Source organism: Pogona vitticeps, chromosome 1 (assembly GCF_051106095.1).
Source record: "Pogona vitticeps strain Pit_001003342236 chromosome 1, PviZW2.1, whole genome shotgun sequence".
In the NCBI taxonomy this organism is placed as follows: Eukaryota; Metazoa; Chordata; class Lepidosauria; order Squamata; family Agamidae; genus Pogona; species Pogona vitticeps.
In genome coordinates this window covers 107,311,031-107,324,266 of record NC_135783.1, presented here as the reverse complement: position 1 = coordinate 107,324,266, position 13,236 = coordinate 107,311,031, and the positions used below count along the sequence as shown (strand labels likewise).

The 13,236-nt window shown below is 40.6% G+C and overlaps 1 protein-coding gene across 2 annotated transcripts in view; it reads right to left on the bottom strand.

The window, feature by feature from the left end:
* The window catches only part of MDN1 (midasin AAA ATPase 1), a 119,471-nt gene that overhangs the window by 82,509 nt on the left and 23,726 nt on the right, over window positions 1-13,236 (bottom strand). For both annotated transcript variants that reach the window (XM_072998771.2, XM_072998776.2), the window contains exons 20-34: window positions 12,254-12,367; window positions 10,799-10,946; window positions 10,556-10,666; window positions 9,446-9,597; window positions 8,854-9,032; window positions 8,344-8,552; window positions 6,962-7,108; window positions 5,465-5,606; window positions 5,204-5,338; window positions 4,950-5,088; window positions 4,704-4,842; window positions 4,416-4,546; window positions 3,648-3,783; window positions 2,939-3,068; window positions 10-234 (exon numbers count right to left, since the gene is read on the bottom strand). In XM_072998771.2, coding sequence (XP_072854872.2) covers window positions 10-234; window positions 2,939-3,068; window positions 3,648-3,783; window positions 4,416-4,546; window positions 4,704-4,842; window positions 4,950-5,088; window positions 5,204-5,338; window positions 5,465-5,606; window positions 6,962-7,108; window positions 8,344-8,552; window positions 8,854-9,032; window positions 9,446-9,597; window positions 10,556-10,666; window positions 10,799-10,946; window positions 12,254-12,367 — 2,237 coding nt within the window. The remainder of the gene's footprint in view (window positions 1-9; window positions 235-2,938; window positions 3,069-3,647; window positions 3,784-4,415; window positions 4,547-4,703; window positions 4,843-4,949; window positions 5,089-5,203; window positions 5,339-5,464; window positions 5,607-6,961; window positions 7,109-8,343; window positions 8,553-8,853; window positions 9,033-9,445; window positions 9,598-10,555; window positions 10,667-10,798; window positions 10,947-12,253; window positions 12,368-13,236) is intronic.

Genomic DNA, 13,236 nt, shown 5'->3' with positions numbered 1-13,236 from the left:
AGATATTACCTGAACCTATTCCATCCACGTAGACCAAACATGCAGCATGGACAAATGTCGTCGCTGGAGAGATGCTAAGCAAAGGGTACTCTTCTGACACCCCATCTTGTGCCATAGCATTCATGAAGCTGACCCAGGACAGGACGTCTCGGACACTGAGAATACACTGGCGCCCAAAGTCTTGGTTAGTCAGCCATTCTATGAAATCCATCATGAGTTCTGCTATATCTTTTCCTGGGGCAGAAGAAGAAAAACTGATTAAAATGTACTGGCCAGAATCCCACTGAAAAAATCATACCGACATGACTCCACTGGCATAAATTCCAGCTCTGAGCTGCCACGTGTGAAGAAGGAAGCACAAGTCTTTGCTGTTACGGGTGTGCAATAGGAAATGCCTATATCAGCTTCTTAAGCTGAGGCAATTCAGGGCCGAGATTTAAACCTGCATAGCTCTTACAACTGGTGAGACTTATAGTCCCTAGCGTAATTAACCAGATTCTGGTCAATGGCAAACAGTTTTGTAGGGACCTCTTTTTAAGATACAGCTGTATGACTATGAGACTTTACAAAATGAAGTACAAAGAATGCAGAAATTTCTGCAGACAGGTCTTTCTAGCAAAATTTTAAAACTTACAAAATGCACTTGAATATTTCATTATTTGCAAATATTGAATGATACATAAAAATACTACAAGAATATTACTATATACAATTTTAAAGACGACACATTGGTCTGCCACTTAGGCAGTGCATGAAGACATGCTTTGCTTCCCATGTAAAACAGTCTATATTTGCTCAACTTTAATCCAGAGGATCTGTGACAAAAATATCAAGTATTTGGCTTCATGCAGAAAGCACAGCAAAGAAGCACAGTCTAGCCATCACCATTCCTTCCATCCTTCACTCAAACTTTGAACTCTGCGGCTCTAGGATAGGTACACAGAACATCACCACCTAAGCCACGCCCAGTCCCTATGCGATGGACAGGAAATAACGAAAAATGACTACCTGCATAATCCTCAGACCTATAAGGACAAGAGGAGGAAAAATGGGGCCGTTTCAAGTGTATACCCTCTCATAATTGTAAATAAGCCCTTGGATATCTTCAATGCCTTTCTGGTACGGACAGACGGATATGTTCCTATAGGCATCTTCTTCAATGCATGCAACAGCCTGGCTTGGCTACAGCATCCAGTCACTGGATCCCTGTCTATATCTGTTGCTTCCCCCTCCCAATATACAAGGAGATCAAATTGCTCCTTTCTTAACCACTAGCCATGTACCAACTTAAGGTTAAGCGACACAAAGCCAACTCATTTTCTATTTTTTTAAAGTATCTTACACAGAAGTGTATGTCAATTTCACAACCTAGGTAGGCAACATCTGACATGCACATCCCAGTCTTATAAATTCAACCAGACGTCAGCTCCCAGATTTTGCCTGAAACTTTAAGGGATGAATCCAAGTGATCCAAGATGACCATTGCTGTCTCTGCCCACTGCAACTGCACACTTGTGCCTTTCATAGCAGGGCTTATCTGTTAAGAATATTTGACAGCTCAGAGGAAAATGGACAGCAGTAATTCAGAATGTTGCTAACTTCTCAGCTTTTTGAATTGAAGCTGCCTTTCAAAAACCAGAAACTCTTTCAGAAGGAAGTCCCACTGGGATTTGGGGAGAGATATGGAAGCTGCCTGTTAAAGAGAGAAAACTGTCAGCTCCAAGAGAGCCCCAGATACTTTGAAGGGGCTCAGACGCTTCAGTGAATAAAAACTACTGACTCAGAAATGGCAGTCTCACTCTCTTTGGCCCCTTGTTATCTTTTCTGGAGACTGAAAGATTTAGTTCACTAACACTATCTCTTCTCCATCTGGCCCACAGACATGGAAAACCCTCCCTGATTAAACTAGGAGAACAAAGCAGACTTAGAGACAAAACCTTTGAGGTCGGGAAAGACAAACTGTCTAAACGAAATGGATGCATAATGGAAATCCCTCAACCAAGGCTCGCAAGAAATCTGCCTTCACCAAGTACTAAACCAAGGTTTGGGCAGTCAGAAAACTCTTCTTCTGGATTAATCTCTTAACTCCAAGGGTCCTATCTGCCAAAGGAAGTGACGACGCTACAATTGCCAAATTGCCCTTCTGACATAATAGGTGAGGACGTCAAATTCCAGGAGGCATCTAGAATGACAATTATATTATCTAACAGTTCATAAGCCCTGGCCTCCTCTATACCTGAAGACATCAAAGAGGCCACTACCAACACATCTCTGTTGACCTGCACCACCCCCTTCAGTGAGCTCTATTTAATAACCAAAATGAAACATTTTAGAACTTTTATGTTCCTTTCCTAATTAGTTCCTTTGTACTAACTTCCACCTTTGAATTTGCCTTCCAACAGGAACAACTTCTGTCTCAGGTCATTGTCCTCCCAAAGTAGCTTACTGGTTTCTAAACTACTGTTTATTATTGCCTCTTGAGGCACTAATACTGGTGCAGTTTTATGACATGCCATAAAGTCACATCTGATTCAAAGGCAAATCTAACAAGATTTGGAAGTCTCTCTCTCTCTCTCTCTCTCTCTCACACACACACACACACACACACACACACACACACACACTCACACTCACACACAGAGCTTCTATGACCAAGGGAGAATTCGAAAGGTCTCCTGAGTCCTAATCTGTTACTCTATCCACTATACCATACTGGCAGTCTTTATGATGCTACCCTCCCTACTAATAAGATAAATAAGGAGTCCTTAGTAATCAAGAAGGGCAAATGAGATTTCTGGCCACTTCACACTGCATTTCTCTTTAATACAACACTGGAGGAAACTGACATAATAGCTTTTCATTACTCCCCAGAATTAAACTTTACTTAAAATAAAATATATAGTCACCTACTTGCTAAATATACATCTATGAGATTTACCTTTATCTTTTTTTCTGGTAAGACTGAGCCCAGGATGAAGATTATGTTTTACAATCTGAATTAAATCTTCACGGTTGTTACTCTGTGGACACCATATTTCAGTAAACCTATTACGCAAGGCAGGCGATAGCTGGAAGAAAGAAATCACAACTATCGTTATTTTCTGGGAAGCACTTCAGAGCCCTTTTTTTATTTAAGATTTTGTGGTGTTTATTGGGTGGGTTTTAACGGGGGGAAAGGACTACTCACAAATAATGAGTTTAGTCAGTTCTAACAAATACATTGCCAGATTTTCATAATAAATTTTTATGAGGTGGACTAGAATGAGGCTGGGGACATAGTGAAGCAAACATGAATTATTGTTATTATTTTTTGGCCCCCAATCCCCTCCCATGAGGGATTCTTTAAAATGTGCTTTCCAGCTCCTCGGTGTCTCCAAATTCCAAAGAATGTTATATTAATGCATTAGGAGGATTCACAAAGAAAATGAGATGTGGGGCTTCTAGAATGTTCTTGTCATTGTGTGGCCCACTGCAGATACTGGGAGAAAGAATTAGGCCCTCAGGCCCACCAAAACTGTCCCTTACTCAACTAGATTTACATTTGATCCACTTAAAGGCACAGGTAAGTTTTGTATGCTTCAAACACCATCACTGATGTCATTACAGTATTCAGATATGGCAAATGTAACAAATGGAACAGTTATTACCTCTTTTTTCCCGAAGTCACCACCAGGATTCATTGTCGCTAAGATACGAAACTTCTCTCCTGCAGTTAGCAATTCAACTTCATCGTCTTTGCTACCTTTTTCAGCTAACACCAGTGTCTTCTCAGTTTCCAGAACACTAGAAGAAAATTAAACCTCAGTATTTGCTTTCACGCGGCTTCCAAAAGTACACATCAACACTGGAGAGACTTGCTGGTGTAACGCTAACAATCCATGAGAAATCTGGAGTTCCTGTGTTTCTTTGCTATGTGATTTGACTTTTGCTCTAAGCTAGCATAGGAGCAATGAGCTTTGACCAAAAGGCAATGAAGAGTTCACTGAGCAAAAGCCAGTCCTTGTCTGTCGAGACCAAGATAGGCAATTAGGTACTTCTCTCTTTTTGCAAATTGCTAACACCTCACTTCAAGCTGATGCTTCAAGCCCGCAGTCTCTGTTCTGGGACTTACATAAGCATGATTCCTGTGGCTATAATCCTCCCCTCTCCCCCCAGCACGTTTTGTAGCACCCAGACTGATTAAAAGTTATGAAAAGCCTTCTCTCTCTCTCTCTCCCTCTGTGTGTATTTTATTGATCAAAAAAGGGGTGTGTGTGTTAAACACTGCTTTTTAATCATACGCTGCACAACTCTAGCATTCAAAGAGGAGTTAGGCAACACTAACAAACGGACAAAGTTAGAAGTTATGTTTAATTTAGGCTCCTGATTAAGAGATAAAGGAAGACAAACAGAATGCAGGGTTTTCAACAGCATACCTATTAAGTCTTTCCAGAACAGAATCATCTGCTAATGAAATCTCATCCATCAGAAAAAAGCTGTCCTCTTTCATTGCTAAAACAAGGGCTCCATCCTGCCATTCAAACAGTCGAGAGCCATCAAACTCCTCCTATTCGAAAGCAACAGAAAAAAAAGAGTTTTTAAATTCTCCAAAATACAGAGCAATGGAAAGTTACTTTTTTGGCCATGCTAATTATGGGAACCTGAGATTTATACTCTGAAAAAGTAATTGTTCCCAATCACATCAGACTCGACTCTCAACTGACCGTGTCCTTTGAATGCTGCCTGACGGGCCGCAGTCCTCCCAGAAAGTCAGAAGTCTCCATGTGCAAGTGGCAATTCACAGAATACAGTTTCTGACCTGCTAAAGCAGCAAGTATCTGACAAATAGTAGTCTTGCCACACCTGCATATAAAAATGTGAAGAGTCAGTTATCTGCTGGCTAATTGCTTGTCGCTCCAAGGCTCAACCCAGAAAAAAAATACATACGGATATAACAGATAGCAATTTACCCGGTGTCTCCGACCAGAAGTACAGGTTCACCAAATTCCAATGCTCGGCCGGCCAAAATGGCAAGTCTCCTCATCCCTTGGGTCCACACAATGTGACAGAATTTGTCATTCATTACGGACATCCACATTGATGCTTTAGCTGGTCCAACAGGAAGGGGGAAAGAGAGAAACATTAACTCACACAGAAAAACATCAGCATATTAATGAACTCTAGCCAAGCATTGTAACTTCTTCCATTAATTTTGGAAACCTACCCAGTTGCTTCTTCACACTTTCTTCTGAGAAGAGATGCTGTGGATCCAATTTCCTCTTGAAGTGTTTTTCAATCACCGTTTGGATAATGTCCACTTCTTGTTGTTTCCTGACTCTTCCTGCTAGAAGCATAAACCCTATGAACGTGAAGACAAAATTAGCAGGCTATCTTCCATGGGTTTAAAGTCAGAGTTCAATGTTTAAGAGGCAGACGCTGAACTCTATAGCTGCGATACAAGTTGAAGAAAGGAACAAAGCCTCACCATCATTTGCTAAATGCTGAAGCCAGTCATAGTCCTTGTCGGTCTGTTGTGCTAACCTGTACCTTTCAGCCCAGCGAAAAAGATCCCGAAGAGTAATGAAGCCATATTTGCCAGCGAACACTGATGAACCTTTGCGGTAAGACTAGAGTAAGAGATAAAGGATATAAAATCAGGATGTCATCTCTAATGTTATCTTCTGTATCCACAACTACTTTTCCATTAGCCTTACAATGCCCACTTTTTCTGATTCTAACCAAAGATAAACAGAATTATGTAACCCTGATACACAATCTGAAGAGGTGAGGAATAGTCTTAATAAAATATCACAAACATAACCTAGCTTAGAAGTCTTCATCAGGCTGGATTTTGGAGCCTCCATGTTTCCCCCAAGTCCCCTAATGCCCAGCCTGATGTGGAGTTGACAGCTAGCTATCAGCCACCTTTGTCTTCCTTCTGAGTCTAACTTTCCAAATCAGCCCTTTAACATTTCTGGGTCCAACTATCATCAACGTTCCAGCAGTCACCATCGAATCTGCTGTTGACCAAGACATCCTGGCAGGCATACAAAAGAAACCCTCTCGAGCTGAGAAACACCAATATAAAAACTGAGGTGGCAAACCTGCATTTGGGCTGTACCCTTTCTGAAACAAACAGAAACTCAAATGGAACAGTGGGCACTTAACATGAAGGTTCCTTCTGACTTGGCATGAAAGACCAACCCAACAGTCCAAGAAAGACAGGGATCATGTGACCTAAACTTTAACAGTGAGCTCCTTGCATTAAAACTCTCCAATTCATCCCAAAGGCTGAAAAGGTGTCCACTGAGCAGAAGTAAGGCTGACAAGGAAATATTCCACTCCAGTTGTGCTTAAGTCAAACTGGTGAGTAGAGAAAAGAGTCCTTCACTTAAACTAGGGTATCTAGCTAGGCCATGTAGTGTCAGGGCCAACAACATCTGATTAAAGTACATCTTACACAAGAGGAACTTTATAGCATACCATTCTCGAAACAGGTGTCAGAGAAGATGCTGGGATATTCCAAGTGAAATCACATAGTGGTACAGGTAGTAAAAAGTCCCATAAACTTTAAATATATATATATACACTTTTCTAAACATGGTTAGCACCATTGAAGCTTCTCTGGTTGCACATTTTTATCCATCACAAACTGACATACTCTCTAACCTTTGTACTACATCTCTAAACTGAGGAACCTGCAGAGGGCCACACAAACCCATGCTCCTCTTTCGTTAAGTTCCAACATCAAAAGACACTCCTCCCCCAACTCCTTTGCCAAAATTACCTCATTAAATAGCAAGCGCTATCTTGTCTGGTCAGCATTAATGTCTTGACTAGGGTAAAGATATTTAAGGGGGGGGGGAAATCAATAAAAATCCTGGGCCAACTTATAAAAACAGTTATCAACAAGAACACCTTGGTCGAAAGCACACTTGGAAATCTTTTTTTTTAAAGAAAGGAAGAGGAATAGCACCAGTACCTGCAACTCTTGCATGACTTTGACAAGTCTACTACAGTAGGAGGGAGGAAGCTGGCATCCTTTGTGCAAAATTGTTTCCAATTCTGCACTTGGTAGTTCGTCAAAATGTAGCTCCACAAACCTATTTCGGAAGGCTCTGGACAACACCTAAAATTTAAAACCGTTTCAAGATAAATAATTGAAATAAGACTTGGACACATATGGTTTCTTACTGTCCACTTCCAAGAGACTGACAAGCCATGCATTGTTGCCACTTTGGCATGTACTTGATGGGGCAGAGAAAAGGTGGCTGTTACGGTCAGCCATAGCATAACCTGTCCGTCACAGCTGGGAGGGAAAATCTCAGCCAATGAGAGGGCGGAGGGTGGTGCAGAGGCGGGAGGAGCTGTGATATATAAGGTGTGTGTGAGGTGTGAGTGGGTCAGATATGAGATAGAAGATAGGAGATAGCAGATAGATGAGAGATGAGTGTCCGAGCTGCGAGTTAAAGTGATCTTAGTGTCAGTGAGAAAGAGTCTGTGAGAGCTAGTGCCTGAGAAACAGTAACTGATTATTTCTTTAACAGTGATTTACCATTCCTTTCTTTTTGTGTTCAATAAACCAAGTTTTTATTTTTAAAAGTTATACTGGCCTGCTGTATGATTTATTTATTAAGGAATGGTTGGTGGCAGTAAAGAAGAGTGAAGGGTTTTAAAGTGACGTGATGACCTCCCTTTGTAAGTTGTGAGGAAGGCAGTCACAGTGGCTTACTTCAAGCATCACCTTTTGCAACTCTTCTGAATCACCCGGCTCACGCTACTTGGTGCTATTAAGCCAAGAGCTAGCAAAAAGTCAACACCGGCAGGACCTGACACAGAAAGATTTCTGTGTGGGGTGCTCCCAGCCAGCCATGCTCTTTACCAGGAGATCCCATTCCATTCCATTCCCATTCTCTCCATCTGTCAATCAGAATTCCATGGCTACAGGGTCCTCTCAGCCCTCAATGGACTGCTGCAGGTATCCCTGCTCTTTTCCTCATGCAGCCCCACAAGCCTTAAGAGTCTCCCCTAGAACCACTTGGATAGTGCTGTTTTGGCTACTCTCAGTATCAGAGAACCTTTAGTCCCTGTAGTGTATCGTATATTGACAGAAAAAAAATCTGATTTCAGCTTAGTGGACAAAATCCCATTAGATTACTCCTGCTGGCATGAACTGCAGGCACAAATCTGAGCTGTGAACAGTGCAAGTTCAGGAATCAGCACAGGCATTTGGTGTTACACACCAGACTCAACATATGAGAGAAGAAGCCTAGACAATTTTCAGCTGAGATGTATTTTGATAAGAGTCGCAGCAGTGCCATTTTTCCCCAATTTATTTTGGTGGCAACTTGAGTGTCTACATACCTTCCTACCTCCATAGAGCCCTGGAGGATTCTGAGTAGCAAAAAGCATGAATCTTGGGTGAGCTTTGACCGTCTCCTGGGTCTCTGTTATGAACAGCTCTCTGTTGTCATCTAGCAGTCTGTTCAGTGCTTCCAAAACATCAGTGGGCGCCAGGTTTAGCTCATCTAGGATGATCCAGTAGCCCTTTCGCATGGCATCAATAAGGACCCCTTTGGAATATTTACAGAAAAATTACATTAGCATAGTTGTGTGTTTTCAAGTCTGTACTATATTGAAGCAATGGTTGGAAAATCTTTGGAAGCAACATTTCATGATTTTTGCTCGCTCTGCAACTAGAGCGTTCTCTCTCTCTCTCTCTCTCTCTCTCTCTCTCTCTCTCTCTTTTTGAACTGCAGCTCCCAAATCCTGTACGAATTCCCCAGATACTGCAGATAACAGAAATGAGGGTGGAGAAGAGCTACTGCTGAAATTAGAAAGACCCGGAGATTAACATAGTAATCACCACCTTACCTTCTTTAAATATCAGTTTCCCAGATACATCTGATGTGTAACAGCCAATGTACTCTTGGATGTCCGTGTGCTCATGATTGTTAATTCGAACACAATGGTTCCCACTTGCAGCAGCCAACCAACGGATCAAACTGGTTTTACCAATGGAAGTACTTCCTTGAACCAGCACTGGGTAAGTCCTTAAAGAATCAGCAGACAGCAAAGTTAGAGGCAGCACTTCAGAACGGCTACAAACTCAGAGCTAGAAACAATGGTTGTGGGCAGTCCTGGATAGTAACTGCCCTGCTGCCTCCCTCCAGCAAATCTCATGGTTTCTAGGTCCAAAATTGCCAAGATTACTGGAAAACACAAGTCAGATCTGGGAGTAATACAGTACATAAATAAGAACATGAAATGTGTATACAAGTTTGGTGTATTCCAGACATAACGAAATTCTAACCAGGCTTTTGATTAGCATTTGAAGCATAAGATTATTAATGAAAACAACATATACATTAATGCAAAAGGTATATTTGGGGGAGGGATTTCTGCAAACAACCCCAATTAAACCGTCGTCATGGACATAAAAAGATATAATTAAGGTCCAACATACCCAGCTGATACAACTCTGACAATATCTCTGAGATTAAGCTTGACTGAAGGTGTGAGTATGTAAGTCTCATCTACAGTGGGTTCTTTATCACCAATTGAAATCCAATATCCCTCGACCTTAATCATTTTCCCTCCTTTAGGCTCTGGCAAGGGCTGGAAAGACAATGGAGGAACAAGACATGCTTATGTTATAAACAATTAATTGCAGAAAACAGTGCTCTCTCCCTCCTAAAGCAACATGTACTCCAAGAATATCACGGTATGGTATTTTCCTCATATTTAGTGCATGGGCTCATCACACTACTTCACATCACATTCATACATGGTTTAAAGATTGTGTAATATGCCTCAGCTGGGATGTCTCATGTTGCTTTCACTCTGTGACTAAAAAGGAGCAGTCCTTTTTTTTTTTTTTTTTTTGCTTCTGCTTCTGTCTAACTGCAACCTTTCTATGTTTTCTTAAATTGTGACTAAAACTAGTGAAGAACATTTTGGGCTTTTATCCAGTTTTATGTAAGCTACTGTGGCCAACTCATGAGGTGTCACACATGTGATGATGACACGCCCAGAACCTCAAAAATTAGCTATGGCAATCTGAATAATTCCTCTTGCATTCATGTAAAATCCCACCAGAATTTAGAATGCTACAAAACTCTGTTTCTCAAAAATTAGCTACAATTAATGTTAGCCAGTCACCTACACCAAAAGACCTGAAAAACAGGTGTTAAGACACAGATGATCATAACATACTTCTCACAACTATCATATGTGCAGCATACAGCTAATCAGTCATCTTAACTGTCCTTCCTAAGCTGAACTGATGCTATGATAAATTAAGTGCTTCCTTTTTTGCTCAGTATTTCTCATTAAAAGCAAAGATGTGCAGGCTTTTTCACTAATTTAGTTCATTTTCCTTCCATATATGGAGTGTCAGCTCACACAAGAATCATACAAGTTTCACTAACTGTTTCTGGGAAGACCATATTATTCAGCTGAACTAAATGTCAGGCATGTGAACCTGTGGAGAGTAATGTAGGGTAAAATCTAAAATATAACAAATGGGATGCACAGATTAATTAAATGAAGAGGACATTATTTTAAAAATACTTGCCTGTTTAAGAAGGTTCTTTGTGTTCCCAGACAAAATATATTGGCATATCAATTTCTGAACAACTGGGTAAGATGTACGATCCAGCTGTGTAAGAAATCCCAAGCAAAAGCCCTATTGAAAAGCAAACAAAATTCTCAGTTTCAGAGACTTACTTTAACATTGGAATACCTTTGACTAGGCATTTATTTATATAAAATATTAGAACTTTTCCTACATTCAGTAATAAAGACCGAGAATAGTCACCTCATAAAGTGAGCGCTGTATGTTGTTGCATGGATTAGATGACGCAAATCTTAATGCTCTGCACAGAGTACGAAGGCTGTAATGGGGCCTGTGGCCTGTCCCATCCACCAGTTTTCTTTCACACTCCTTTCTCACAGACAAATAGAAACTGTAAAAGTAAAAAGATGATAAAGCACTTATTTAAATTTTTATTCATCTCAGCCTAATATCTCAATTTGCTGCAGAAACTCTCATCCTAAACCAATATTACCAAGCCCACCTCAGGATGGATAATGATGCAAAAGATTCTATAAGAAGATTCAAATTTTGCTGCCAATTGTATCTTACATAAATCTCAGCCGAAGCAGCAAGGAACTGACTGCAACACCCATCAACACAAACCAGCACAGCCACTTTATATTTATCTCATACTAGCCAAAGTAACACGTTCTTGGAGGAACTAGTCCTCTGAGATGAAGGAATTTCAAATGCCTGAGCTGTAAACAGGACAGTTCATTAAGTCACATCGCATGTGTATATTCTTAGAATTGTTAAACAATTCCATTAAAAATAAGAGGTTTCAGAAAAGTTCCCAGCATAGTAATATGGAACCCCACCACAGAGACCACAAGCAGAGGCCAGGGTTTCGTCCCTCCTGGAGATCACATTTGAGCAGCAATAACACTAGCACAAGTGATACAATCCTGCCTTAGTATGCTAGCAGGGCACTCTAGATGCTGAACAGAATACCAGCCTGAATCTCTGTCAGGGCCAATTATTACTTCAGATTGGGACAGAAGCAAGGCTATAGACAGAAGCTACAGTTAAAATGGAGATATGTAAAGCTTCCAATTAAGGTTTTGTAAAATATTGAGATGCAGGAAATCAGGAAAAAGTCCACATTTGAGATACCATAGTGAATTAAGAGACTGGTACTGAAGAAACAAGAGTTTATCTCAACTTAGTAGAGAGATAAAAGTAGGCCAGTATATGTGAACTCTGACACAACTCTTTACATAAATTATTCAATGTTCTGACTTAAAACCAATGCAAGATGATGCCAACTCATACAACAGAGGGAGAAAACCTGTGGTTCTCTTGATGCTGTTGGAATTGCCATTTCTAGCAGCTTTTGTCAGTATATATAAAGGAATATGGGAACTGTGGCCCATCTTGAGGGCCACAAGAGTCACAGCCATGTCAGAGCAACACATTTGAAAAGGGAAAAGGCTTTAGAAACAGCACACTACAAGAAGAATAGGACAAATGAAACCTAGTCATCTTTTAAATGGGAAGCATTAACCATTCTGTGGCTTTTCTATTAAACAGAGCCTCTCACAGGCATTCACAGACAACAACTATGTACAGTAAGTTGTTGCATATATGAATGCTTGGTGAGTTCTGTATCTGTGTACGTTGTTATAATTTATCAAAAAACACATGCTACAAATAAATAATACACAATGTCCGACTTACTTTATGATCCCTTGCACTACATTTTTGCTCACGTTCAGCCCTTTCAGATAATCTACAACAAGTATCTGGAGGTCTTCTTCATTTTGTAGCTCTTCTACGAAAAGTTCAGTAAACCTGCAAGATGACATCACGACATAAAGTGATGTGTCTGCTTACTGGTACAGAAGATTGATGTTTCCTTATGATGCCAGGTCCAGCCCTAGTATAGGATGTGACCACTAAACTGGCTTTCATGTCATGCAAGGGGGAAAAAATAAATGAATGAATGTTATGCAAATAGCCTTCAGAGAGGGCTATAGTTTAGTTGGAAAATAAATGGGTGTTTCATAAGGAAGGCCTCAGGTTCAACCTTCAGCACAAGTAGATGAAAAGACCTCTGGTAGCCAGGAGAGGGACTGACCACAAATTAAGCAAAGTCCAATTTTGTGATTTCCTTTATTCCACTGCAAAACAGACCAGTAATTCATTTGAATGTAACCAGCTTTGGGGGGGGGGGGGAGCCATTTACTACTAAAGACATTTAAAATTTGGATGAAAATTCTTATGCCTGTGAAGCACATCTATTATATATGCACAAGTCTACAGTGAAATGCAATTGGAAATTGTAACTGCGTTGTTGCGATAGTCTGCTGTTCAGAGACAGTGTCAGTATCTTAGGCTTGTCACTACAAATGTAGTGCTTAATAAACACTCACCAGGCTAACACCTATAATGTAATTTTCACAGCTGTTTGCCCAGCTAATCTAGAATGTAAGGATGATGAAGGCTCAACGTGCTTATGAAATCTGCTCATATGCCCAATCAGCATTTTATGCAGCTGTTTTGTCACTTACATGTAATGCAGACTCACCAGACCACAAACAGCAAAACAACGTTTTCCTTTGATTGGTCTCGTGGGACTGACAGCAAAATTCAAATTCCCATTCCGAAATGGATGATTCAAAATAGAAGTGTGGAGAGTTCTGTTTTTGAACTAGAAGTCC